Source organism: Anopheles moucheti, chromosome 3, assembly GCF_943734755.1.
Source record: "Anopheles moucheti chromosome 3, idAnoMoucSN_F20_07, whole genome shotgun sequence".
Classification (NCBI taxonomy): Eukaryota; Metazoa; Arthropoda; class Insecta; order Diptera; family Culicidae; genus Anopheles; species Anopheles moucheti.
Genome location: NC_069141.1, coordinates 65,959,469 through 65,987,218, shown reverse-complemented (window position 1 = coordinate 65,987,218; position 27,750 = coordinate 65,959,469). Strand labels below are relative to the sequence as shown.

At 43.9% G+C, this 27,750-nt stretch overlaps 5 protein-coding genes across 6 annotated transcripts in view; 4 read left to right on the top strand and 1 right to left on the bottom strand.

Moving 5' to 3' along the window:
• LOC128301918 (transmembrane protein 184B) overlaps positions 1 to 13,744 on the top strand; it is a 32,381-nt gene extending 18,637 nt beyond the window's left edge. The window contains exons 3-9 of one of the 2 annotated variants that reach the window (XM_053038591.1): positions 6,386 to 6,551; positions 6,636 to 6,894; positions 7,466 to 7,635; positions 7,714 to 7,880; positions 7,965 to 8,039; positions 8,113 to 8,197; positions 11,093 to 13,744. In XM_053038591.1, the coding sequence (XP_052894551.1) occupies positions 6,386 to 6,551; positions 6,636 to 6,894; positions 7,466 to 7,635; positions 7,714 to 7,880; positions 7,965 to 8,039; positions 8,113 to 8,197; positions 11,093 to 11,388 (1,218 nt within the window). In that variant the 3' untranslated portion in view covers positions 11,389 to 13,744. Of the gene's footprint in view, positions 1 to 6,385; positions 6,552 to 6,635; positions 6,895 to 7,465; positions 7,636 to 7,713; positions 7,881 to 7,964; positions 8,040 to 8,112; positions 8,198 to 9,324; positions 9,848 to 11,092 lie in introns of those variants that run through there. The other variant, XM_053038592.1, reaches the window with a different exon arrangement.
• A 213-nt stretch (positions 13,745 to 13,957) lies between these two features.
• LOC128302926 (uncharacterized) lies at positions 13,958 to 17,366 on the top strand. Its single transcript, XM_053039775.1, has 6 exons — positions 13,958 to 14,105; positions 14,171 to 14,597; positions 15,568 to 15,643; positions 15,690 to 15,714; positions 16,307 to 16,504; positions 16,848 to 17,366. Exons 1-6 carry the CDS (start codon positions 14,102 to 14,104, stop codon positions 17,276 to 17,278), a joined length of 1,161 nt encoding a protein of 386 aa, XP_052895735.1. The 5' UTR covers positions 13,958 to 14,101; the 3' UTR covers positions 17,279 to 17,366.
• Positions 17,367 to 20,414: 3,048 nt separating this feature from the next.
• On the top strand, positions 20,415 to 21,795 carry LOC128302925 (natterin-4-like). Its single transcript, XM_053039774.1, has 2 exons — positions 20,415 to 20,424; positions 21,365 to 21,795. The coding sequence occupies exons 1-2, from the start codon at positions 20,415 to 20,417 to the stop codon at positions 21,793 to 21,795; spliced, it is 441 nt and encodes a 146-aa protein (XP_052895734.1).
• A 1,152-nt stretch (positions 21,796 to 22,947) lies between these two features.
• Positions 22,948 to 24,414, top strand: LOC128301694 (congested-like trachea protein). Its single transcript, XM_053038286.1, has one exon. It carries the CDS (start codon positions 23,219 to 23,221, stop codon positions 24,122 to 24,124), a length of 906 nt encoding a protein of 301 aa, XP_052894246.1. The 5' UTR covers positions 22,948 to 23,218; the 3' UTR covers positions 24,125 to 24,414.
• LOC128301695 (uncharacterized) lies at positions 24,253 to 25,139 on the bottom strand. The gene is made up of 2 exons (XM_053038288.1): positions 24,989 to 25,139; positions 24,253 to 24,921 (listed from the first exon to the last, which is right to left on the bottom strand). The coding sequence occupies exons 1-2, from the start codon at positions 25,062 to 25,064 to the stop codon at positions 24,380 to 24,382; spliced, it is 618 nt and encodes a 205-aa protein (XP_052894248.1). The 5' UTR covers positions 25,065 to 25,139; the 3' UTR covers positions 24,253 to 24,379.
• Positions 25,140 to 27,750: the final 2,611 nt, after the last annotated feature.

Sequence of the window (27,750 nt, the reverse complement as noted above, 5' to 3'; positions counted from 1 at the left end):
TTAAAGACATCGTATTCTTAGCCTCGTCCAGTTTGTTTCCTTCTTGTAACGCTATGAAACCATCAATTAATCGCTAAACCCGATGAAGCGTCATACGTTTGCGTGCCATTACAAGCGATTCAGTTGGAAAATCATGCAAAATATCACCACGCACACATAAGGAAAAAGAGTCGTGCAAAGGGTGCGAAACCGCGATCGGGGCACACCACCAAACCCAACCCACCGAGAGAGTCCGCGGGTCGGGTTTTGCATAAAAAGCTGCGGGTAGGTATTGGTATTGCTTAATCAAGCTTTCTTCTCCTTCTACTTCTTCCCCAAAACACGTGTACACGGGTCCTTGTAATGGCATTTCCAGCTTTGTTTTTCATGCGCCACAACACCAACACCTTTTTCTCACGTAATCGTCGTCACACCGGCATGAAGTAATCGAATGCCACACACACAAGCGTCCCCTTTCACTTTATGACGAACTGGCAAAGATTCGCGCCCCCCCGGCTATGATGGGTGGATTATGTCCAATTGGCGACACCCACCCCACCGGTGAAAAGCTGCGGGGGAGCGGGTTGTGTTTTCCGCCCGACGCGTCCACTGGCACAACGGATGGGGTGAGCATCTTTCATTTTCACGCCCATGCATTCGAAGGTTTCGGCTTGATTTCGCATGCAACTTTCGCTGACTTTAGTATCCTTTTGCGAATATTAATACAGTTGCGAGTTGTGCAATTTAGTCGTGCCTTGCTTTTAGTGCTTTTTCTTGTAAATTTGTCATTCACTGTGGCTAGTTAAACACTAATGAAAGCTGTCAGTTGTCAAAATGTAACATTTCGTTTAATAATATTCATAATTCTTTTTTTAAAGCATTTTTTTTGTTTTATAACTTTACCTTCATTTTAATCTGCAAAAGAGGCTCCAGTAAAGAACCTTTTTTTTTCGACAAACCACTGCTTTAAAATACCCTCATTAAGGCATTCCATCTAAATTAAGACGAAATGTTTCTTCGTGTCTTTTTTTCCCGGCCTTGAATTGAATGCCGCGGACGGATTTGCAAACCCGCAGTCAGTCACATGGGTACGCGGCTTCCATCGCTATGGCTTCATTAGCCGCCCAGTCATAACTGGTTGGAAAAATAGTAGTTCGTCCGTGTGTGTGTGATATTGCGGTGACAACACGCGCGGGGGACCCAGGGCAAACAGTTGAGAGTGGTGGGAAACGTGGTGCGCGGTGTCAAAAGCTGTACCGAAATCGATGTCTGTCGATGACAGCGTCTGTTTTGAAGGGGTCATGCTGCCGCGTGATTGTCATGCTCTTAGCTAGTGGCCGCTGGTATTGATGAGTTGGCGTCGTTTTGTTGGCCTCATTTTATCCCCTTTTTTTTAAACTTCATCTTTGGTCTAGTTTTCGACCTTTGCGTACGTTTTATTTGGAAAATTTAAAATTCTCTCACCTTGTCGTTCTAATTTTTAGTGTGAAGTAGAAAAGATTTTTAAAATGATGCAAATTTGTGAATGATAACATGGACGTTCTCTGGAACGCGGTTTCGATAGTTATCACATAATTAAAATCGAAAATGTGTTGTTTTTCTTATCAGTATCGGGTTGACACGCTATCGAATTGAATGGTGATATAATGATATTCAGCGCCGTGATCATTGTCTCTTTGAGTTCCTTTTCTTGATATGAAGATGATTACATCTTCATTTCCTTTTGTCTGTATAGATTCGTAACTTTAGCGATGCATTAATTGTACAATGTTAAACTACAAGCTGATTTGTTTGTTGATATTTATTGGGAATTTCGCTGTTTTAATTTGTAATTTCTTTTTAAACCGCTGTAAAATGTTTCAAGGTAGAGCATTATTGGGAAACATAATGCAGGGTTTTTAGACTTTCTGATAAATTCGTGTTATTGTTCAAACTAACCAGTATCCGCCTATATTGATGAATCTAATAGAAAAGACTCGACTCGAAATCACTTGCGTATATGTAGATCGCGATCGCTACCGCTTTCTACCGGAACTAACCGCTACTTCCCTGGCGTTCAGGGGCGTCAAACTGATCTGACACAGGGTTTTTTGGCGTTCAAATGCAATATGAGAGCCATTATCTGTATTTTTTTTTAATTTAATCAGGTAAACCAAAGTTTTCAACGCCATTGTTGGATTGACGATGCCGAATTGTGGGTTTACGGTGACAAAATGACTGTTGATGACGACTTTTAGTGAATTTACGATGACCGAAAGGCTGTGTAACCCTTTATTTTCTAGTTGAACTGGCGCGTGTTTGAATACATAAGCAATCCTTCTCAATTTCTGAAAATTTCGGCAAGAAAAACATTGATTCTGTACAAAACTTGTATGAGTGTGAGTTGAGAAAACTTTGCATTTTACTATGCAAAAGTTCTAAAAAGGTGAAAGAATTCCACAACTGCTTGTAACTATTAAAAAAAACCTAAACTTGAAAAAAAAATCCAAAAATGTCCACATAAAAATCTCACAGCATTCCAAAAAAAATAGCTTCTTTACTAAAGTGCCTCTCAGGCAAAGGCTACAATAATTAATACAAGTTCTACTGATTACTTCGCGTGCATTCCCGGTTTTCAGGTCACTATTTACCCCAGTCCACAAGCGTTCCATCAGGCATAATGTTTTCCGGGCGTGTTTCATTTCACTACCAGTGTCCTTCAAGGTCCTCCTGCACGTGAATTGCTGCTTGGCGTTATTTGTCTCGACATAGATTTGTGTCCGTGTAATACTACACTCTTGCTTTTTGAATTTTACTTTTTATGCCCGACTTAAAATTGTTATTGTAGAAGTCAAACAACTTCTCTAGAAAACTGTTCGTATAGAGAGAGATGTATAATTAAAGAATAATCAACCGTTTCTTAAAATATGTTTTATAGGACATTCGTTATGGAAAGACCAGTTGAAAAACATTCTAATGACGAGAGACCGCTCGTACATGTTTTCTTTTAAACTAGAACTTGTAAAAAAGAACAAGCCGTTAAAAACAAGCATAAGATTGCTCGTTAGATTAATGGTGGCATGAGCATAAATTTCTCTTAACGAGAACGAAAACCAAACCAACTTCAAAATGGGTTCTAGCGTGAAAGGGTATAACAACTTGTGTGTGGTAATTTGCCCGAAGTTAATAAAAAAAGTGAAAGCATCGTTTTAGAAGAGAAGTTACCCTTAACATTTGTTTAAGTTGGAGTCAGAAATATCGAAGGTTCCGAAACGCATTTACGTGGCCGGAAGGTAAAATCGATGTTCAATACAATCGTAACTTTTTGGTCGGTGGTAGGGCTTGTTTTTTTTTGGCCGGGGGTTTGTATCGGCACTTTTACGGCGAAGAAAGTGTCCCTTATCCCGCCTAAACCCTTCGATGAAAGTTGAGCAAATGATATTATGAATGTCAAAGGGGAAAAAAAATATCCGAGAACTTTCATTCACCCCAGCGTGTCTGGGCCAAGAAATAATTGGATTTTGGTTATTCTTTAACTCCTAAAACGGTTAACCAAAATGTTCTCTTTTGCGAGTTCGGTTTCGTACATTTTAAAGGTTCGATCATTCACCAATAAGGGTTTGGAAGAACGTACCCGAACGGCATGCTGCATTGTAGAATCGCCACATATTGGAGGATGTTGCTGCTCTTTTTTTTCCAGAAGGTTGTTTAGTCCGTTCGCTTCACGATTAAGTACCGTACGTGCCGTTAATACTTTCCATTACACATATTGTAAAGTGTTCTGTTTTTTGTTCTTCTTGTTCTGAGAGTGAAAACCTCGTATGACTGAATTTTTGAACATCAGCTCCACCAGCGCGCATATGCACGAACCAAACATACTATGGCGCGGAATATTCGGCCGGAAAAGCACACACGGAAAAGGAGGTGGGTCAGTAAGAAGGATGGTTGATGATCGCGTGCAGTTTGTTTAAAGTGTACATGCAGCGGAAAATCGGTGGGTAATTTTTCTTTTCCCACCAGCGAAAGGCGGATTTACATGCAAAAAGCGACACACTCATACATCAGCGGCCAGCTGCCTGCCGCGTGTCTGATAGATGCCGCTATTATCAAAATATGTATTGCGGCAATTTATTCAGCGATAAAATATTCATTTAAATTCTTTTTTCACTGCCCCCTTCCCCTCTCGACGGAGCACTTCCACTACCAGTGCCTGGGGCACGATCCAGATCGTGTTGTTGTTGATGGTTTTAAATCTCTATCGCAAACACAGGGTGGCTGTCTCTAAATATATCCTTCGCACAATAGATCAAGCAGCAGATCGGGTGCTCTGTATCTGGCTTACTTAATCGAAATCTTTCATCTTTCGTAAGCTGTGCACACATTCCGATGAAGCAAAACCCCAGTTTTACACACATCTGCCGGTCAGAAGTGCATTTTCCATGCATGGGTTTTTTGTTGTTGTTGCTACATATCAAAACACAGACATGTTGCCGACCGCGATGCTTCGGCCGATGGTTTTTGGTTGCGGTTGATCGATTTGCTGGTTTTTGCTATTTTTAACAATGTAAATACTACAACCGCGCACGGTGGAGCAAGAGGATGGGTGCTTCCTTTTTGTGCGGTTCTGTTTGGAAAATGTGGCCAGCGTTGTTATTTGACCAAACGTGAATGTGTTATCGTACAATAGCTTCTGTTTGTTGCTTGGTTTGTTGATGGTATACAGCCATGTGGCAGAAGAAGTGAACTGATTTATTTGTCCAGAGAATAAGGCATCCGACGCTTTGAAGATTACTTGGCTTTTTTCAATACCGTATGAAGAATTCCAAGAAAATGTTGCATGGACTAAATGCTGCTTTGCTCACAATTGCTCAATATAGCAAACGTTATTAAATCCAAACCATAGACGAACGCGGTGTCACAAATCATTAATCGACACAAAGCTGTTTGTTATCTTAAAAGCTCCATCGTCTTCTAGTGCGGCTGTTGTGTGCCGTCTGTAAGGGTGTGCGATAACGAACGACAAAAGCAGTAGTAACGATCAAAAATGAATGCTTCAGCGCCATATCGGCGAGCGAAAACAGAAGGTGAACGCCATATTTTGATCCCAATCACAGCGCCCCATCACTCGAGGGCGGGAAAGGTTTTCCCTTGCATTCAGTCATGGCCGGCGTGGACAACGCATAAATTCGGTGCCCTTGCTGTGCAAGCTTCAAAAAACGAAAAACGCCATTTTATCATAATCTACCCGGGCACGTCAAAGAAAATGTGAAGACTAAAACATCAAAAATAATCCCGCGACGGGGAAAAAAAGACTGGACCAAAAGATGCCATTGGATAACATCCTGATGAGGTTGCTGATGCGATATCGCCTTCACTGAATAGCGCACATTATCTGTTGTCGTTTTGCCTCCCATAATACCTCATAATGAACAGGCGCTTCTTCCCACACGCGCGTACTCGGTGTGACTTTTGGAGCTCCAAAAAAAAACAACGAGGTTTGCAATTTCTTCTTCTGGGCGACTTATGGCAACTGGCAGTGGAGAGAGCTATTTTAAAGCGGATAAAATGATTTGCACCAGAAAGACCGCCAGATAGCAGGTAGAGCTATTACATTATCTCTCCCTGGCCGCCCTGTGTCTCCGAATAAGGCGAGGGTGTTACTATTTTTGTCGGCTTTAGGATAGGCGTTGTCGCGTTGAGAGACGCACTATACTATTGGGGGACACCAGGTTAGTTCGTCGTTAATGGCTAGGCTTGAAAGTTCCCTCCCATGTTTAAGCTCCCGACAGCAGCAGTACACAGTGGAACACACGCCTTTGAAATGAAAATCATGACATTTTCTTCTGCCATTCATTTTCATCCACATCTCGCATCTTCGTTTTGCTATTGTGGCTAGCTTTCAGTCCGCATTGGGGTTGGCATATAATCATACTATGACAAATATTTGTCTTCACGTCTCGGCTTCTTCAGCGGCCGGCTAGTTCATGTTGATGTTTCACTTTCAGTATGATGAATATTTAATAATGCGCTAGTGCACAAGATTTCAACCACCGCTAGGGTGACTTTCTTCTTTATTTTATGACGGTTGGTAATGTTGCAAAATAAAAAAAAAATTGCAGGTCACACGTAAACGGTCACCGAAGGCTTTGTGATGGTCAGTTTGCGCCAACCGTTAGAGGGTGCGATTTAGAAATAAGTACTCTTGGGAATCGGGAAGAAAGTATGTTGGTCACGGAAAGGCACCATAAAATATGGCCACATTTTTTTGCTTGCAAATCGGAACAACACATACATTTGAATCTGGTACCGTACAGGACACAGTACAGGACAATCTTAGGCTTCTTTCAAATGTTTATTAACTCAACACATGCCTGTCTTAAATAGAAAATATGCTAACTATTGTTTCTCCTCTTCTTTGCATTTGCAGATCTATCAACACCTTCGATGGTACACGAACCCACAGGAACAACGGTGGATCGTCCGAATACTGTTCATCGTGCCGATCTATGCCACGTACTCCTGGGTCAGCTTACTGTTCTTCAACTCGGAAAGCGTCTATGTATACTTCTTTACCGTACGCGATTGCTACGAAGGTACTTGCAAGTCGACTTGCACTGCAAAATAACTTCCCAGGTCCCTTTTTTTTTATCCTCTGCTTCGCTTAATCTGTTTTGCAGCGTTCGTAATCTACAACTTCCTGTCGCTGTGCTATGAGTACCTGGGTGGTGAAGGCAACATCATGTCGGAGATCCGCGGCAAACCGATCAAATCGTCCTGCCTGTACGGAACGTGCTGCCTGGCGGGCAAAACGTACACGATCGGATTCCTGCGATTCTGCAAACAGGCGACACTGCAGTTCTGTCTGGTCAAACCATTGATGGCGTTTATTATCATCTTCCTGCAGGCATTCAATCACTACCACGATGGTGACTGGAGGTACCGTATGGGATTGTGTGTTGTTGTGTATGAAGGTTGCACAAGAATACGGAGTAATTGTAATGGAGAAATGCTATTGATTAGTACCGTTTTCATGGTCACGAATGCAACTCGAAGTAGTTCAGAACTACCATTTAGTTGCTATTGCATAGGAATCCTGTTTGTTGTGGACGTAACTGCAATGCTGTGTGTCAGCTAATACAAATATGCATTACGTATCGTAAGTGTCTATACTGCACTTTGAAACGTTTTAGAAAGTGCATTGATGAGGTTGTAAAATGCTATAACAGGCTAAAGCACTAGCGTTGCTAGGTTTCATAATATTCACACAAATGGACATATTTATGGTCGGGGGTTTTTTTTTATCCGCATTGACGTTATCTTCCGTTTTTTTTATGTAAGAATTCGACTTTCTGCAGAATATAAAGTTAGTGGGTTTCCCTGCCCATCATTGGTTTCCGCTTCTATAAATAACAACATGGCGCCTGTCTGTCTTCTGTTGCGTTCGGGGTAAAATTTTCATGGTTTCATTCTGTTTACGTTCTTTTTCCACATCCTCAACAACCGACAGTGCTGATGGAGGCTACATTTACATCACCGTCATCTACAACATCTCGGTTTCGCTGGCACTGTACGGTCTGTACCTGTTCTACTTTGCCACCCGTGACCTACTGACGCCCTTCGATCCCGTGTTGAAATTCTGCACCGTAAAATCCGTTATCTTCCTGTCCTTCTGGCAAGGTAAGCAGTGCACACGCAGGTGATGTGAAAGCCTTTTGCAACAACGCACGTCTAAATACTGTTTTCTTACCGTTTTAGGTGTCGGGTTAGCCATTCTGGAAAAGGCGGAGGTCATCTCACCGATCGTCGATGCCGGAGGTTCCACTACGTCCGCTGGTACGGTTTCCGCCGGTTATCAGAACTTTTTCATCTGCATCGAAATGTTGTTTGCTGCCATCGCCCTGCGGTATGCTTTCCCGTACCAGGTAAGCAACGAGGGGCGGCATGTGTGGTTTACAGGCTAAACTCGCTATCGTACTTAAAACGTAATACTTTCTCTCTTCGCACAGGTGTACGCCCAAAGCTGCATGACCGATGCACACGGCCGATCTGTCACGATGCAATCAATTTCAAGCAGCTTAAAGGTACGTACGAACTAGACTGGGAACGTTTAGGAGATTAATAACTCACATACATTCACTTACTGTTGTTCCGCAGGAAACGATGAACCCGAAAGATATTATGACCGATGCGATACACAACTTCCATCCGCAGTATCAACAGTACACGCAGTACAGCTCAGGTAGGACGGCTCATATTGATCCTTTCCATCTTAAAAATTTCGATCTTGGTTCCCTATTCTTGTCGTTACATGTTATATGCTCGCTGATTGTGAATGCACGAATATTATATGGTTACTTTTTTGTTTATTTTTGTCATTTGTCTTCTACTCTTGGTTTCCTTTTTTTCTATCTCGATTTTATTTGTTTCGCTGTAGCTTTTTTATTATTATCGTGGCTTTTTGATGCAATGCTAGTTGATGTTATTCATATGCTTTGATGTTTGTATTGATGTAATGGACATGCATGAGAAAAAAGAATCATATCCTACCTATCAATTGCTTTGATTAGGTACAATACATTTGACTATAAATGCTTAACATGTGCTAGGCAGTATGTTTTAAATTATTACTGGACATTAGAACGTCACAAATAAAATACGACGATGCATATGGATGGAAAAGTGTCAGAAAGTCATTGTGTGAAACCGTTAAATTGTATTATGAAGCGCTAAAAGTGTAAGCTAGAACACTAAACTCGTCACCTTAGACGAAAAAGACACTTTGGTACTATATTGCCACGAAATCACTTGCAGACTGCCCATCTCCGATCGACCGGAAACGCAGCGATACGAAGCAATTTCAGGCTCCCCAATACCTGAAAAGCTATTACCAGCTGCGTGAGGAAGAACTGCACGTCCTACAGAGTGGCCACCATCAGCACTATTACCATCACGGTGTACCATACACGGGGAACCTTTTTTAAATGCCCACCGTCAGCACGACTAGCCCATTCGAACTGTTTCATTCCTATGATTTTTATTTCGTATGGTTAGTGTGGAAGGTTAAAGTGCGTATGATATGACCCTTTCTTTGGTGCACCGTCGCCAGTACACAGGCACCAGTTTCTTTTTTCTTGGTCTTGCCACACGCAATCGCATTACCGTTGCACTATTAACCGTTTGGCTATTACGCTTGACCGCACATCGTGTGTACATGGAGCCAGCAGCAAATACACGATTTTAAATGGGATTTCCAACAGCGAGAATATCATGTGATCGATCACTAATCAACCGAAGAATGAATAAGGAAGGCGATAAGGATCGCCAGTAGTGTATTGTTTGTTAAACTTTCATCTTTCCACTTTTCAGAAGTTGTATCGCAGATGCCTTACGAGAGACTCTAAATCATTGACGCACCGTGAGTGTTGATGGAAAGCGTAATCCACTCTTTTTTATCTTTAGACATTAAACATAATTTAGTTACGTACGTGATATAGAGCCAGAACACGATGGGTAGGAGAAACACAAAATAAAATTAAAACGATATAAAGAAAAGCAAACCTGAACCGGGCTCAACTGAAATTAAACAAACGATCCGCTTAATAATATGTGTTTTGAAGTATTCCACAGCAGTATGTGTTTGAAAAAAATATATATTTTTTAACTTTCGAGGGCGACAAACACAAATACACACACAGCGTTAACTTCAGTACCAGGAACAGTACCACAACTCAGAACTTGTGACGGGTTGTTAAAAGAATGTAGAGTGAGATTAATTTAAAAACATACAAAACAGGCTCAATTTGCATACATAACTCATTGTGGTTCCCTGTTGTTTTGTGACTGTATTTTAAATGACAGTAACATAGCCAGATTTTGTCACGAAGTTTGAAGAGCAACGAAATAACAAGTACTTATTCAGATACATCGATGTTATACAGAACCAGCTAGACTTCAACATGAACGCATGGTGAATAATTTCTTCCGCACATGTCTAACGATACATGCATATATACACAGAATGAATAACGCTTGCTGCTCTGAATGCCTGAATACCCCAAGTGCCTTCATTTCTTGGTTTTAATTTGCAAATATGTTCCGATTTTTTGCCATCTTTTCCTTTCCGTGACTGTAAATAATTAATGTAAAAAAGCAACAAACAAACAAAATTCGACAAGCAGTATCAAGTGTGAGCATGTGTGAGATTGGTGTACCTTTCTTTATCCCACATTACTTGCATGTATCGTTGGCTTGCTGTAGATGGACTCAAAATCATTCCCTTTTTTGCGATAAAGAAGCTTAGCTTGATGTTGTGTGCGTTAGATTATGCCGTTTATTAAGAACAGAAAGAAATAAATAAAGCAGGATTGATTTGTAAACCGAGAGAGAGAGAGAGATTTTAAGAAATGATCGTAAAATACTGTAAGAAAGTGAATGTTCCTTGGAGTGGGAACATAGGTAGAAAACCAAGATGTGATTTTCAGTAGCAAGAATCAGCAGTCTATTTTACACGAGAAAGGGGCCTTCCGATGGTCAAACATGTAGCAACGGTTTTACATTTGAGCGTGGACGTTTCAGCAAAACATAAAACCAGCCTGCCAGATAGCGAACAGGAGGAAGTAGTTATTAAACAGGACGACGTCTTTGAAGGATGGAACAGAAATTAATAACGTAAATGACATAAAAAAACACTACACAATAAACCGTATTTTTGCATGTAGAGTGACATTGTTACTGTCCGGTTTATCAAAAGAAAGCGGCTAGAAAAATATTTTTCACGAAAGAAAGTGCTCGAATTAGTACGAATGCTAATGCACCGAACGAAGACATTAATTGACTAGGAGGTATTAATGGTTACTGCATGGAAATACGTCTGGGGGGAAGGGAAGCTAGTTTGTTGGTAAGTATTAGGTTATCTTTTTTTTATGGTTAAGCATGATTTAATGCCAGGTGCATTGTTTTATTCCTTGTTCACTTCTTGTTGCTACCGAATATGTTGTGCTCTTTAGCCATGTACGTTTTTGTTCCATGCTCTATAGTTATCTGTGCGAAGAGGAGAGTAAATTAACTTAGAGAAGAAGATACAATTAACATAACTAAACAAGAAGCATATTTTTGATGTAACTTTTTCTTTCAGGTGGTAAAAATCCACGTGGCATTCGCGTTTCCTCCTACGACCCGGACGATCCAAGCCATCAGCTAACCGGCAACGGACAGAACCACGGCGTGGGAAGTGGAGCAACGACGGGATCTTACAACGGTGCCGGTACTGGTGGAGGTGGACACGGCGGTAGTTACATTGCGCCACCGACGCTTGGCAGTCAGCGAAAGTTTATGCCCGGTGCCAGTGTCGTACCGCAGAAGGTATCGACTATCAGCCAAAATTACAATGAGAAAACGATGCTGCTGTCCAGTGATGACGAGTATCAGTAAGGTACCGCGGATTAATATTATTGTAATGAACCTTTGAAGAACTTTCGTTTACTTAGTTCTTCATTCGAGGTTATGTTGTAAGCTTCGATCCTATTTGTGTGTAGGGAAGTGTGTTTTTCTTATTTGTGTCTTACATCGCGTCATGTACGCGTTACGTTTTGAGCTCTAGCATGCACAGTCTTTCTTCTCTTATTCGTAACGTATTACTCCACCTGTAAATGAAACAAACAGAAAAGCAAACAACCTTAACTGCGAAATGAGCTCCGAAATCTCGGAACGAATCAATTCACGCTTACATAAATAGTGCGTTCAAAATCAAAATCAACAAAACGGTAGAAAAAACAGCACAACAGTACTGAACAATCGGTCGTGGAGTTGTGCGTGGAAAATACACACAAGAAAGCCGCAGCAACTGTCTTGCAGTAACAATACATGTCTAGAAAAACGCTAGATGGCTAAAATACTACACAGAAGGAGGAAGAAAAAAAAACAGTACAATAATCCTGCCATGTTTGTGACACTATAGAACAAATGGACACAATATGTACTTTACACTGCAGCAAAATGAAAGCAACACACACACAGAGAGAGAAGCATGGGTGCGCACATTCTAGTCCTAACGATTCCGTCACTGTGGCATTAATACTAATTAATGTTGTATTGATAGCGGAGCATTGAATTTTCGCCAGCATTGCACAGATGTCAATATTTCGGTAAAAGATGTTATGTTGTCTTATTAAAACAAATCATCCAGATCCATTTTCTATCTCAGGCCGAGAGAAAGCGTGCGAAAGAGAGAATAGAAGAGCCGAAGAGTGCAGCTTTAAGTAAAGTGGCAAGGACATGGCAATTTCGGTTCGGAAACCCCATTTTCATACCCATCCGCCACATCGTGTAGTGTGTATAAATGCAGCTGCAAGAAGCTAAAATGCCGTTAGACTTTGCGATCTAATCGATGTTTATGTGTTTTTTTTCTCTGACAAGATAAGGGGGGACATAGGCAGAAGAAGCAGCATTGTGGTGGTTTGCCCCACTCACCTCCCAGGTATTTCTCTTCATGACAACGCGCATATGTTTGCCGCATTGAAGCACGTGGCAATATTGTTGTTAACTTATACAAATACACGTCTAGTGGAAAAAAATACAAGGAATATGATCCTTTTCCTGTTGAAGATAAAAGACGAGAGAGGGAGAGAGAGAGAAAAAAGTTAATGAAAAATAAGCATACTTTTAAAAAAAGCAAACAACAAAACAAAACAACTGAATGGTAAAACAGTACTGGTGTAGAAAAGGGAAATTAGTTAGTGTGCTTTATAATATATATATATACACTATATTTAGTATGCCAAAACAACAGGATGTAAGAGTAATTTGAAGGAGAATAGAAAACAAGATGATGCAAAAATTAAACACATACACAAGCTGATTCCCAGTTCGCCGTCAATATGCAAACACAAATCTATTAGGTAGCAGGGGTTCAACGGAATTCGTGGTGTTTGCTTTCAGGAGCGAACCCACAGGTGTACGAACAATCGCATCCAGTCGGGCATTGAAGCTTGTAACGCCTTGTAACAACTTGCAACGCCACGAATTAATTTGAACGCCTGGGCATGATTAGACACGTGCAAGTTTTGTTGGCTAACACTATGGAAGGAAACCGCGCGAATGGAAACCCAAGTTGAATGCATTTAAATCCCGTAGTTGCGTGATGAAAGAGAGAATTTATCGGGGAGCAAGAATGTAGATGGCAAAAACACGGTGGATAAAACAACGGCGAACGAACCTGCGTGTACGTATGATCGTACAAAGAGGATCCACCCTATATACATGTATTCTTGATTCAAACAAAAAACAAACCCTATATCCATTTACTAAGGCACATGCGGTGTGAGGAATGTGAACGTACATAAAAAGACACAAACATTTATAAACCAGTGCTAGAGGTTGACGAATGATGCGAGCAGAACGATTGATATGAACGCACGGAGTGTGAAGGATCGTACCGGTACGAGGATGCAAAGAAGCACGACCCCTATGCTATGCTACGCGTGGGCATTGAAGGCATAAAACGAGAGTAATAAAAAGGCGAAGAGAAAAATTTATTGAAAGTGAAATCGAGGTGGCCAATTTAATGTCCAAGATTACGCTCCCGCTTATCGAAGGGTTTGCAGCGTCCGAAAGCGGCATCAATAATCGTTATCGAAGGAAGTGGAATTTGTTGGCGTAACAGGGGTAAATCAGTAGACGATAAATGGGTTCGCTTTAGTTCGCGTATCTATCAACCGACCATTCTCTGTAGAAATACCACCCAAACATGGACAAAAATGCTGCATACAGCGGTTGCATTGGGGAGTGTTTTGCAGTCTTGGTGTCCAGGTGATAAGCAATTTGCTGCCACAAGAAGACGAACACATTCTGCTCTGTCCGGGGACCGACTTTCGTTTGGAGGAGGGCACGCGCAAATGTGTCGCGATAGCAGAAGTGTTTGCTCAACGACACTTTTAGTTAGCAACGATACGCACACTATCTTCCGCGTGTAGCTTAAGCGTTCAGGCAGCGAGATAAAACACCTGTATATAAACATTTCTCCACCATACCCGGTTCGACCAGTGATCGTTATCGAACGCATGTGCCTAGTGTGTCACCGCGCCGTGTGAGATCTTTGTTTGAACAGAAAGGTATCTAGCGCGTACCACGCATCAAACCGGAAACGATGGGTAAGACACAGAATGGTACAATTCACACAATCGTATTGCTTCTAATGGACGGTCTTTCTTTGCAGCGACTTCATGGATACCATCGAGCGTACATGGACCGTTCCCACCGAACATGGTGCCGGGCGGTGTGGACAGTGATGGTGCGCAAATTTACGTTGGCCGAGCACATCACGCCGGTGATCTGATACCCGCGAAAGTGATCCCGGATAAGAGTGCCGCATACGTGGCGTACGGTGGCGAGGAAACGCTGGTCCATCAGGTCGAGGTGTTGGTCCATAAGCAACTGATGTGGGACACGGCTTCGGCCGGCCAGGTACCACTCGGTGCCGTCATCGGTGGGCATACGTCCGATGGTGAAACGCTGTACATTGGCCGCACCTATCACGAGGGTTCGCAAACGATCGGTAAGGTGCAGTGTTCGCACAACTGCATCTACATCCCGTACGGTGGTGCTGAAGTGTCCGTACCAACGTACGAAGTGCTGTGCGAACGGTAAACAGTCTTCGCACGGAACATGGACGGAACGACTCTAACAAGGAATCTATTTAAACATGGCATTAAGCTACCGGCGACAGTAACGGTTGTGAAACGAAGAAGGTAGACCAGCCAGTTTCTTCATTGCAATTTGCATCCGAATTATGAGTAAGACTTTACCGGGATATACTTGTGGCAGAAGATAAGATACTAGCCGGCAATCGTTCGCCTGCATCGTCAATTGATCGATCGATTATTATTGGTGTGCTTGTTGTGTGCTGATTAACCTGTTGGCGCAGTCTTTCTGTAAAGCTCTAAGCAAAGTAAACTTTGAATACGCTGCTATTATCGGTTATCGTTGCACGGTAGAGGATGATATCAGTGATGAAGTATCTGACGCTCGTTATCACTCCCCAGTTAACGCGCCAGTGTTTGTGCGCAGAGGAAAGGCCACGTAAACATATGCTTTTGAACGGAATATAGGTAATGATTGTTCTAGATGCTACGATCTGCTATTGTTTGTCGAAGTATATATACATTGGCACTGGAACTGGCACTGAAAGAAGTTTGTTTGTTTCCGCTAGATGCCTTAGAATTGACGCTTTTGTTTTTTGGAGGAAAACCAACACTTTGCTGAGCAAACATGAGTCACATTCCAAACTTCGCCATGGAGAGCCATCGATGGCTGGAAGCCCTGAACCTCGGGACTTATATTGTACAATTGTTTAAATTGTTTTGCGTACCAAATTTTCAGCATTTCCTCAACACATCGCTCAATAAACTTGAACGAGAAAAACTCTTTGTTTGGATGCAATGGCTATGCAAACGCATCATGTTTCCCGTTGCTTAGTGTTGGTGCCATCGTTCCGTCCATATTGCAATACAAAAAAAAAACCACCAAAGGAATCGTGCCCTGATAAACTTATCTTTATGCGACGATACGACGACCACTGTGTAACTTCTTAGTTTTTAGACTTTCAAATAAAAGGGATTTCGGAATCCAGCCACCAGCTTACAGTACCCGTGGCTATCAACCGATCTGTTACGGCACCGATCCAACAGTGGTACGTTCCTAAACCATTCGCGCGTTTCATCGTATCAGCGTCTTAGCGGTGCATCATCATGAGCGGCGGAGGTAAGTGATATCATCGCGGGTTTGTTATTTTATCATCGTGTTTTGTGTGTTTCTTAGCTGAGGCCTCATCTCGCTTCGCACGCTTTCCCGTAGGGGACACAGCTGATACAACAGAAAAGAGTAGAATGGAAAAACCAAGTGAACATACATACATCCAGTTTTTTTACAGAAGGAAAACGAGATAAACATGTGATTTGTGCCGAGTTGCGAAACGAAAAGGCGTATGTTGAAGCCTTTATTTTATAGTTTTCTCAGCAGACCATTCAGGTAGTTAAGTAGTTTTAACAGTATCAAAATACAATGCCAAAAGGTGTTACAACAGCGGCAAACGTCCTGACTCACTGTAGCGATAGGGATGAAGGAACGTGACGAAAGATGTGACTAATCGTTTTGTGGAAAGATAGCCTTATAATCCTTACCGAGTCATCGTCTGAATCGTAGATCTTAGATAAAGATCTAAAATTAGATTACGGCGAGGCAAATCGTGTTGCAGTAGGCGTGGCAACAAACCAAAACAAAAACCAGAAGATATCCCTGTTTTCGGGCGAGGCCTACTACTCCTTTACCTACTAAAATGTCGCAATTTCTTCAGGTTATTCTCATTATGGATTTCATCCCGATTACTTGTCTAATCCATCGGGCTTATCGTACGGCGCAACCGAACCGTCGGCACCGTCCGCTTTTGCTGGTCGTCGAAAATCCAGCTCATCTTCCGACTCATCCCGCTCCCCATCCATATCCGGCACGGTTAAGCCGCAGGTTTATGGAACAGCGGTACCGAACGAATTCGGTACGGTTCGTGATAAGACAAAACGCACGGTTGCAATGATAAGTTTTGGCCATAAATCAGGTAGCTTCTTCTAACCTCTAACATAGTCACCTATTCGGCGTCTGGTATCTACTAACCGCTTCCATCATACCACTCCCTGTCCAAAATGGATCTTAACTCTTTGCAATGTAAATACTTTCATTGTTTTTTCCTGTTTTGTACTACGGTTGATAAGTTTGCCACTTAATTGGATTAAAGAAACACTAACCCCTCTCATTAACGCGATAAAATTCTGTTGAAAACATTAATCGTGCAAGTTAACGTCGAACTAATGGAGTGTATTTTGCTTGTGTTTTTTTTCCAGCTGGCTGTTGGCAACACTGCAATGTTAGCGGACCATTCCCACCGAATATGGTCCGGGCCGGTGTGGATTGCGATGGCGAGGTGATCTACGTTGGCCGTGCGTTCCACGAGGGCGATATGGTTCCGGCAAAGGTGATTCCCACCAAGAATGTGGCCTTCGTTTGTCACGGTGGCGAGGAGGTCCTGAAGGAGGACTTTGAGGTGCTGCGCTACGGTGCATTCGTGTGGGAGTATGCATCGAACGGTTCCGTACCGGAAACGGCAATGAGAATTGGCCAAACGACTGAAGGTGAACCGCTGTACATGGGCCGAGCCATCTATAGCGGTTCGCAAACTCCAGGGAAGGTTCATCCGTCGCACGGTTGCTGCTATCTGCCGTTCGATGGTGCAGAAGTTAGTGTAACCGATTATGAGGTGCTGTGCATTCGATAAGCTGTGAAGATCGAAACGTGATTTAAATCGGTTGTGGTACGATAGCGATACCGTAATAAAAGCGAAAGGAAATATATTTGTAACTGTTAAACACGTGACTGTGTGTACTTACTTCTGGAACTGGAACCAGAGTACTGGGACTACTGGTAACATCCTTATTGAGAAAAAGTTATTTAGGGATACACTACCAGCGGAGGATCAATCCCATTGGAAGCACAGGGCGGAATTATAAATGGGGCCTTTAATTTTAAAAACGATGAATTGGGGGGCATTGATGCCCTTGAAATGGGGCAAAGCTAAAGGCGCAGTAAGAAGGGGTTCCTGAACTCACTATGAATCATCCCACGGGAAGTTCGCGGTCAAATTTCGCCAGGGGCCTACCCTTCGGGCCCCCTCTAGCGTAAGGAGAGGGGGCCTATGTATACAACTACTACACACATATTTTGGGGCCCCCAACATGGCGAATCGATCACCTACTCCGTCTACCGTTTGATCCGCCGTTGATCCCTTTTCTCAACTCAACCACGAATCCGAAGATCAAACTATTAAATAAACTTTTAATAAACACACAAAAACACTGTCCACAAAATACTTCATATAAACACGTACGTACGCAAAAGCGTTTAGAAGAAAGCGTCGCCAGCGTAAGTGGATTGATTTTTGCTGTTTTGTGAAGGTAAGGTAGCGAATTCCCACACGGTTATTCTTCTTCTTGATGACAATCTTTGCTGGGGGACAACAGAGAGCAAAATGAAAAGAATTAATCACCACACCACCACCATTAACACTAAAGAATTACGTTAGTGTTTAGTGTCCAGCTTACAAGAGCTAGAGGAGCACACGATCATCTCAGTCGTTATTGCATATTATTTTTAAGCGCTTGTCCTTTCGTCGAAGTCTCTCCGCGCATGCGATCGGAGTCACCAAAAAGCGACCGGTTTTGTGATTTTTGACACCAAGAGAGCATCCACGAAAGGAGATAACATCAATCTGATCCGCACAAGGATCCGCCATGTTTACTCACGTTATCGGTCGCTGTGATGCTATTGATCAATTAAAGATCTTCTACTATTGGCTATTAGGTACACACACTATCAAACAAGGGCCCTCTCCGGAGAGCGATCGATAGAGTAAATAGCTCAGCTACTGTGGCGAGAATCCTCCGTCTCGTTTCATCCATCCATTTCCTACAGTGCGTGTCATAACTGTACAGCAGGTAAGTTTTTTAATTATTAGCAGTAGGAAACATGAAGTGCCACTATTTCCGAAGACATTATTCATTGCTTATTGTTCGGATATTTCGCAATAATTAAATCTCTTGTCGTCATGGATGTCTGGGGGTTAAGAAGGGTTCCATATATAAATATATTCCATAAATATTCCACATTGTTATTTCCATAAAAATAAACTTGTGCACAGTTATGGTACGCACTGTGCTGTTTGGACGGACGGAAAGAGATGAAAGATCAGTTGACGGATCAAGCGCTATGATCACTAGAGGGAAGGGTACAGCTAAATGAAATGCTGCCACGTGGTACGGAAATTTGTGCTATCTCTTCGTTTGGATGCTCTCTTGGTGTCGGAAACCAAAAATTTCACCGTTTCTGAGCGTTTTCGACGGACCGATCGGCGCAAAATACGAAAGAGATGCAGGATCTGTTTTGCCTCTTTCCCCCTTCACTCTAATGCGTTTGATAGGAATGTGACACCGACAGGAAGACGTGATTGATGCCATTATGCGAGAAAAAAAAACTGCAATTCTAATTCCAATTCCAATTCCTTGGCTTCGCATGGATAGCATAGACACCATCTCTATGTTAACAACACAAAACTACTAATAATTATGAGCCTTAGACGACACGGACTATCTTTGGCGGTATTTGTTACTGCGGGAACAAATTCGGATTGCTAGTTCGGCCGTCGTGGTGGAGTTGATCGCGCGAAGATCGGTAAACTCTGGAAACCCTCGCGCTGGATTTCTTTTGCCTTTAGGCCAATACAGACTGGATGTCAGGCTTTTTTCTGGATTAACCAGAATTAGTTCATTCCCCTTGGGTCGTATACTGTCTATTGGCAGTCTTTCGAAACGGTAGATTAACGCAATCGGACGTTAGGTTTGTTCCTGGATTCCCAGTTATAGTTTCTAACGGTGAACCTTGTCTCTCTGATGCACTTTTCCTTATAAGGGATCGCTATATCCATGCAACGGTGATCCCGGATCATTTGATCCCATATTATAGGATTGGATCAGATTTTTCAAACCTGGATCGGAACGATTCAATCGATCCACCTCCAACTTCTCATCACTACTTAGATTGCTGGTTTGAGGTACTCCAGTGGTACCAGAGTACCGCCAGGGGAACGACTAGTCTCAAACGGTTTCCAAACATCCCGTACCCTAGCTGTTCCCCAAATATCCGACCGAAGAGGTACTGTAGTGAGAAGTTAATGATGAAAAAACATACATTTCGCTGATTTAGGATCGTTGAAAACAAACCTACCAGATGTAATGCCTGGCAGTGGTGGTGACGAAGGGTGAATATTTACGATCGGTAGAGGACTAACTGAAATAACCATGTGCTGCACAAAAAAACCGACGAGCCAACATAGATTCGCACAGGGGAGATAAGTTTGCAGCCGGGTTTTTGGGACGCTTTTTTTAATGTTTGTAAAAACAAAGCGGGGATCGGGACTGCTGGCGACGCTGATTTCAGTTCCGCTTTGTGCCGAATTTCTGCTACAGATCAGTCGCAATTCAAGGGAAAGAAATAATGGATATGGTAGTGTGTGTGTGTAACTTTTAGCCAAAATTCTGTGCTAGAGATGGAAGTGCCGGTGTGCCGGTGTGGCCGGTTCTCCGGGTAGGCAGTCGAATAAGTTTAACGTTGGTGTTGGTGTTCCGCGCATTTGAAATGCAACGCTCGCTCGCGTCTCCGGGTAACTTACCACGTTATACCACATGCCTCTGCATGGTTCTCGTTAAAAAACCGCCGAAATTTTGTTTCGCTTTGTTTGTGCGACAGACGGCAGTAAACGCTTGATTATGCACCGATCTGTTAGACGCGATCCAGCAGTCCTCGTGTGAAGTACCAATTTACTGAACCATTCGTGTGTGTTTTCTTACCGGTGCAACATAATGAATAGAGGTAAGTGAGTTCATTCTGGTTTGTTATTAACTCATCTGATACTCCCTTACAAAAGCGGCAACTACCGGTAGACAGTTGGTTCCCAATGTCCAAATCATCACTAATCCAAATGAAAGCAACTTTTCCATTTTTGGTTGGCCACCACCGAAGAACCTTTCGTAGGGGAAATCGTTAATGATTGTCTTCCATCTCGGGGACCTGCGCCATAGCTACAGAAGCTTGCAACATTAAAAATGCATATGCGATCTGCTAGATCAGCGCGATCTGCTAGATCAGGTTGAAGCTACCGTAGTTGGGGGCCGCTCTATAAAAAATAAATCAGTTTGTAATATTAATAACTCAGGCTGGGAACACCACACACGTGTGGTAAGAAAAAAGGAATCTGTGAACCATGACATTGGCGGAATCTGATTGAGTCTTTTCAAGCAGCAAGTTAGCTTAATAGTACAGCCCCTGTGCTCGTCTAAATCGTAGATCTACTAATCTTATCGCATTACGAGTTTCATCCCGACTCCTTGTCTCCCGACGACACAACCGAATAGTCGGCAACATACGAATTTTTTTGGTCAGCGTAAAACCAGCGCATCTTCCGATTCTCCCACGCTTCTCCCGTCTAAGTCCGGAAACAGGTTTATGCTGCTGATCTTCCAATTCTTTACACTAACCAACCACGTTGCTCATCTTCTTATTGCTAACGCTTCCCGTCCACGTCGGGAACAGGTTTTATGGGATCGACGATCGCAATGCTTAGTGTTGGCCATAAAACAAGCAGCTTCTTTAGAGCCCTGAATAAGCTATGCTTGTTGGGCTTCTGGTACCAGTCTGGTACCATATTACAGTCAATCAAATGTTGCCATTTCTTTTGGTAGGGTAATTAATTTGTAAAACTTCTTCTGGAACAATCTAATGACCCACCCCCCCCCCCCCCCCCCTCCTCCAGCTGCCTGTTGGCAATACTGCCACATTAATGGACCATTCCCACCGAATATGGTCCAGGCCGGTGTGGATAGCGACGGCGAGATGATCTTCGTTGGCCGCGCAACGCACAAGGGCGATATGCTCCCGGCAAAGGTGATCCCTTCCAATAATGCGGCCTACGTATGTTACGGTGGCAAGGAGATCCTGAAGGACAACTTTGAAGTGCTGCGCTACGGTGCATACGTGTGGGAGTATGCATCGAACGGTTCCGTACCGGATAAGGCCATGCAGATTGGCCAAACGCGTGACGGTGAACGGTTGTACATGGGCCGAGCCATCTATAGGGGTGCGCAAACCCCCGGGAAGGTGCACCCTTCGCACCGTTGCTGTTATTTACCGTACGATGGAGCGGAGGTTACCGTGGCCGCTTATGAAGTACTGTGCACTAAATAGTCCAAACTTCGAATCGATTCAAGAATTAATCCGTGTTTTGGAAACGATAATTGGGTGGCAATAAAGAGAGAATAAAGAGAGAACTCGTGTGCTTCAGTTGTTGCAGTTAAAATCTTTATCCGGAATCTGCATCTAGGTCATCTTTGAAGAAGGTTCTTTGGGAGACACATTAGGCTTTTAACAGCAACACGTAGTGCCAAACTGGTTGAAAGACACGCACCCGGTAGGGCCTGAGTTCGCCCTTCTCATCACGTGCCATTGTATCCAGCTGGGCCATCAGGACGTCTGCTGCGGCAAACAGTTCAGCTAGCTTTTGGTAAGTTCTTCTTCTCCTCCGGTCGATAATAGCGAGAGGGTTGGTGTATTTCACCCGCATCGTCCAGTGCTCGTGGTCATAGAGGGCTCATTGAAAGGTATCATAGAGCGGTTTATGCCGTTTTCGTGTCATGTTGGAGTCTCCTGGAAGTCCACCAGAAGGAGTCTCCTTGGAGTTCAAGAAAGCATCTTGTCTTCGTCGCATTGATCCTCAATAAAATCCTTAAAACCTTACGTTTCAGCCGGGTGTATGATTGGCATATCGCCATCGAGGTACGTCCGGTGATGCCGATGTCAGCCGTGAATCTAGTCAGTGTTGAATAGGAAATAGGGGAGCCCGTCAACCTGCGTTTGGTGAGTTTGGTGACGAAACTCGTACCCTGCTCAGAACTCCATCCTTTTGTGACCCATAAAAGCCGCACTAGGCTCTCAGGGAAACTGTAAATCTCCACGTTGTTCCCCACACGATGCGTGGGGATTCGATGCTTACGGCATGTTTGGAAATTCTGGCTCAAAGTAAAGGTCTGATCGGTCGTGGATTTTCCTCCAACAACCCCAATTTGATGGCTTCCGACGAGCTCTGTGGCAAGGAGCGCAAGTCGTCGTTGAAGTATTCGGGACAGGATCTTTTAAGGTGGCTGAATATTTTTTATACAACGCCGCGTGATGCTACGCAACCGCCAAATTGAACAATCTTAACCGTGCTGAAGAACGAGACAACCAAGTCAGCTGCGTTTTGTTTGGACCCACCGTGCACCCACTGTGCGCCCACCGTCGACGTCACACGTTAAAATGTCATAATATTTTGGTTATCTTGCCGTACTTTGAACCCGGGACGAATAGGAAGAGACTCGTTAATCCTTGTCCCGCATATCACGGTGATATTTACGCGTATCAGCATCGATATCGACGGACTCAAAGTGTAACAGTTTGCCGTCCTGGTGCGTGTGTTTTGTTGTTCCCTCTTTTCAGTTTCGTTTTGTTTCGATTGAAAACGGTACACCTCACAATACGGTCTATTGTTTGTTCCGTTCGTTTACATCACGCAAACACACACACGCACGCACACGTACGCGGATAAGAGAAAGGATCACCAGAGTGCGCCACGATGTCCGAAAACAAGAGTCCGATCAAGTATTTCCTGTCCGGTGGGTTCGGTGGCATTTGTACCGTGCTGGCTGGCCATCCGCTCGATACGATCAAGGTGCGTCTACAGACGATGCCTTTGCCCGCCGCCGGGCAGGCACCTCTGTACGCCGGAACGCTGGACTGTGCCAAGAAAACGATAGCCCGGGAAGGGTTCCGCGGTCTGTACAAGGGCATGTCGGCACCGATCACGGGCGTGGCACCGATCTTCGCCGTCAGCTTCTTTGGGTTCGGTTTGGGCAAACGGTTACAGCAGAAGACACCGGACGAGGAACTGAACTACACGCAGCTCTTTGCGGCTGGCGCATTTTCGGGCATCTTCACGACCACCGTGATGGCGCCGGGCGAAAGGATCAAGTGTCTGCTGCAAATCCAGCAGGGTGGCAATGCGCCCCAGAAGTACAGCGGCATGGTGGACTGCGCGAAGCAGCTGTATGCCGAGGGTGGCATGCGTAGCATCTACAAGGGTGCGTTTGCGACGCTGCTGCGTGATGTGCCTGCGTCTGGCATGTATTTCCTCACGTACGAGTACATCCAGCGGGCGTTGGCACCGAAGGCGGGCGAAAAGAAGGACGCATCGATCGGGCTGCTGGGAACGATCTTTGCCGGTGGTATGGCCGGTATCGCTAACTGGGCGATTGGAATGCCGGCGGATGTGCTGAAATCGAGACTGCAGACTGCACCGGAGGGAACGTACCCGAACGGGATTCGGGACGTGTTCCGGGAGCTGATGCGCCAGGAAGGTCCGCTGGCTCTGTACAAGGGCGTTACGCCCGTCATGTTGCGCGCATTCCCAGCCAACGCGGCCTGCTTCATCGGAGTGGAAGTGTTCATGAATTTCCTCAATCTTGTCGCTCCGGGATTGTAATACCGGAACACCGAACAGTGTGCAATACGGTGGGATAGGGAAACTAGTTTTCTAGTGGTTTTGTTTCGTTTTTTTTCACTTATTTGTTACCGAGTTTGTATTACGACACACTCCTTTCTAGATAATCGTACATTGTGACCTCTCGAAGAGTTTTATAGAAGACAAAACAAAAGTGTTACACAGATACACGAGCGCACGTACTGCCGGTCAGGGTTTGCTAGGGAGCTAGGGGCTAACAATCAAGCTGCATGTTTTCTATTGTTTTTGTAATAAAAAGTTATCAAGCTCTACGCTGTCTTGTGTGCAATCAGCCGCAATGATGCCGGCTTGCTCTAATCGCTTCACCAGATCCGACACATCGTCCGGATCGATTTCCTGCTCCTGATGATGCTCCAACGACTCGAATATTTTTTCCTCCGCTTCATAGCAGGGTTCAAGCTCTTGGTGCAGTTCCATTTCCGCGTCAAGTGATGCCAGGAAGACGGCTCCCTGCATAACAAGGTCTTTGGCGCGCTGTACCTCCTGCTCGAGATTGTTCATTTGCTCCTCGGTGTATCCTCGCACTTGCAACAGATCCGTTGGTAGCAACACATTGTCTGGTATGGAAAAGGTTTGCCGATAGAGCGCGTTCAGCTCGTTCATGGCTGGCACACAATCGTTGTACATGGCGATGGCAGTTTTGTTGCAGCTAGCACGTAACCGTGTCGCAGGATCTTCTGGTATGCCTTGCTTTTGAATCAACTGTTCCGTAAAGACGGTGAGCGATTTGTTTAACAACGATTGTACCATTTGTATATCTATGAGAAAAGAGATCAAGTGTCGTGAGTGTAGTGGCTTCGCTATTCGCGGGAATCGTTGTTTTACTTTGAGCGACTAGTTCCTCAGACGAGAAATTAAAGTGTTGCAGTTCGTACTCTTCCTTCTCGGGGTTGATTGCCATGTTGTAGGAAAGCGAAACGGTGTTCAAATGGGACGCACAAAACGAATTTTCTAACAATTTTGCGTAGCAGTTGTATTTTGTATTGGCAACAAGTTTGACAGCGCACTGCACCAAGGTTCATGTAACTACCGGGTGGTATCGAAAGCGATCTAAAACGGTAAACTGATTTGAACCGATTCGGCCGAAATTTATTTGAAGCAAATTGAATATTATTTGTTTCTCTTCTGGTAATATTATAAGCAATGAAGAGACTGATTCGTAGAGAAATCTGTTCTATCTCTTTGTTGTGAATGTTTCGTATAACATTGTAAATTGTAAATGTTTTGGAAAAGATGAGCGATTGAGTGCGACCATTTAATTCGTTTGTTTCGGGAAGTTTTGCTCGAAATATTCATGGGCTTTCAGTTGATTTCGGTTGGCTTTCGGTTGATGTTGTCTGAAGACTCGTAGCTCGCAATAAAATGTTGCAGAAAACAGATAAATATAAACATTTTAAACCCCCATTCAGAAACCACAGGCTAAGCACAGTGGGCTTTCGCTTTACAAAACGTCATCCAACTTCAGCAGAACAGAGCGAAAAGCGCTCTCTCCCTCGCTCTCGTTCTCTTTCTATCAGCAAGCCCAACAAACGCGTTTTCGCGGAAAAGCGTACATTTTCTCCTGCGACTGGCAGCGAACAGTGTGTAGTTTTTCCCGGAGTCGAAAACATTTTGCGTTTATCGTTTTGTCCCCGTTTTTCCCCCATTTCACTGTGTGCGCTTGTGTTTTGCAGCTCGAACACTGTTGTGTTGGCTGGTCGCGGTAAAAGACGGCAAAAAGTGTTTAGAACCGTACCGCAGAGGCCATGTAGGGTTTTGCGTGCCCAAAACGGTGAAAGCGACGCAGAAGTCCTCTCCACCCCGGATCGATCGTAATGACCATTTCGGGTTACCACCTTCGTCTGCAACAACAAACAGACGTGAACGGGAAGCAGTAGCAGTAGCAGCGTATATAAAAAAAACATCCGTGTGTAATTTGGTCATCTTTTCATGTTCTATCGGATGTGTTGAGCAGTGGGTGATTTAGAGTGAAACATATTTCTTTCATCCGGAGACAGTCGGTTAGTGGGAGTTGTATGTTTTCAATGAATGCGTTTGCAGTTTTCGCGTGCGTGCAGACACCATACTCGTGGTGTGTGGGGGAAGTTATGGCAAAGGAAGCAAGGTGTGAGGATAATTGTGAGTGCAAAACGCAGCAGCAATACGTTTCCGTAGAAACGAAAGCTCCGAAAAAATGAAGTACCGAAATTATTCGCCGATGAAAAATAGCCGTACATCATAATCAGCAGCAACCGTAGTCGTGGATTTAATTCTTGCCCAAATTCAAATTCAATCAGATTTTTCGCCATCATCGGAAGTGTGTTTCTTCAAGCATAATGTTTCGACATTATACATACACACGCACACAAACACACAGTCATGAAAGGAAGAGAAAGAGAGTGTGCAATAGAAACGGGAGCATAAAAATATGCGTTTGAAGGGGGTTGTGTGTGCGTGTGTGTGTGTGTGAGAGAGAAGGAGAGAAAGAGATGGGTAAATTTGGTTTCTTGGTCGATTATTTTGATTGAAAATGTACCGCAGATCGAACAAGAAGAGATCAGCGAATCATTCACCCAAAAAAAAGAGATCAAGAACGAGAGTTACAAGAGGCGAGGTTATTTAAACGGAGCGGTGCGAAAAAGGGAAAGGCAATAGAAAGAATCTTGTGGACAGCTACCAAAGAATATGAAGAAGATCGTAAAGAACAGCACAAGATAAGTTGTTTAGTGCTGGTTCTTGATTTTCTTCAGGCGGCATCTATGTTTAGTGTTGGTGCGCTGAAAGTGTGTGTGTGCCTGTGTGTGCGCGCGCGTGTCCGTGTATTGTAAGAAAGGTGGGTGCTCCCAGTGCAATATGGAGCAGTAATCTTCCTCTGTAGCTTGTGTTTTGTCTGTACATGCTCATCCTAGCATGTTTCCATGTTGCTTTGTGGTAAAAGAAACAAAAAAACACGAGAATCCTTCGTCTTGTAGTTTCGCACCACTGACTTCCATCATTGAACGGAACCTTTCGATGCGCACGGTAGGTGATTGCGGTGCGGTCGTTCTTCAATACACATCCTCACGGAGGGTCGTTCGCGTAGCCACAAGATGCACGCATCGTTGCACCAAGACGGGAAGAGAAAGGAGTGTTCTGGGGGTCTGGTAGGAACCGTCATTCCGGAAATTGGCATCCACCGCCGGCAACAGGAAGCGACAGGCGGCGAGTGTTGAGGAAAGACAGAGAGGCCGCGAACGCGAGAGAATGAGTGAAAGAGCAGCGAATTGGAATATGAAATCGACAAGATGACAGCTCTCTTTATTCATCTTGTCCCTCGCTGTCATTTCTGCAGTACAGATTCACGGACGTACACGCATACACATCCGAATCCGAAACATCAATCGTGCGGTGTTAGTGTGCGTGTGCTGCTGCCGATGGCTTTGTTTTGGTTGGCTCTCCACAGCAACACACAAAAGACAGACGAATGTCGCGAACCGCAGACGGGAACCGACACCGGACCCCGGGAGTTTTGTGTGGTTCCGTTGCGAACATCGGAGGTCTGTGATGTTAAGTTTGCCCGTTAGTGAAGCAAAGCGGAGTTTACAGTGCAGTGCTTTAATATCGGAAAA

Bases quoted from the DNA above. Each gene is read 5' to 3' on its own strand.
- LOC128302926 (XM_053039775.1), top strand. The intron at 15,644-15,689 runs GTACGTTCCTAA...TCAGCGTCTTAG, and splicing joins ACGGCACCGATCCAACAGTG to CGGTGCATCATCATGAGCGG. The intron at 16,505-16,847 runs GTACGGTTCGTG...TTTTTTTTCCAG, and splicing joins AGCGGTACCGAACGAATTCG to CTGGCTGTTGGCAACACTGC.
- LOC128301694 (XM_053038286.1), top strand. From the start codon at position 23,219: ATGTCCGAAAACAAGAGTCCGATCAAGTATTTCCTGTCCGGTGGGTTC.
- LOC128301695 (XM_053038288.1), bottom strand. From the start codon at position 25,064: ATGGCAATCAACCCCGAGAAGGAAGAGTACGAACTGCAACACTTTAAT. The intron at 24,922-24,988 runs GTAAAACAACGA...CTTTTCTCATAG, and splicing joins TGAGGAACTAGTCGCTCAAA to ATATACAAATGGTACAATCG.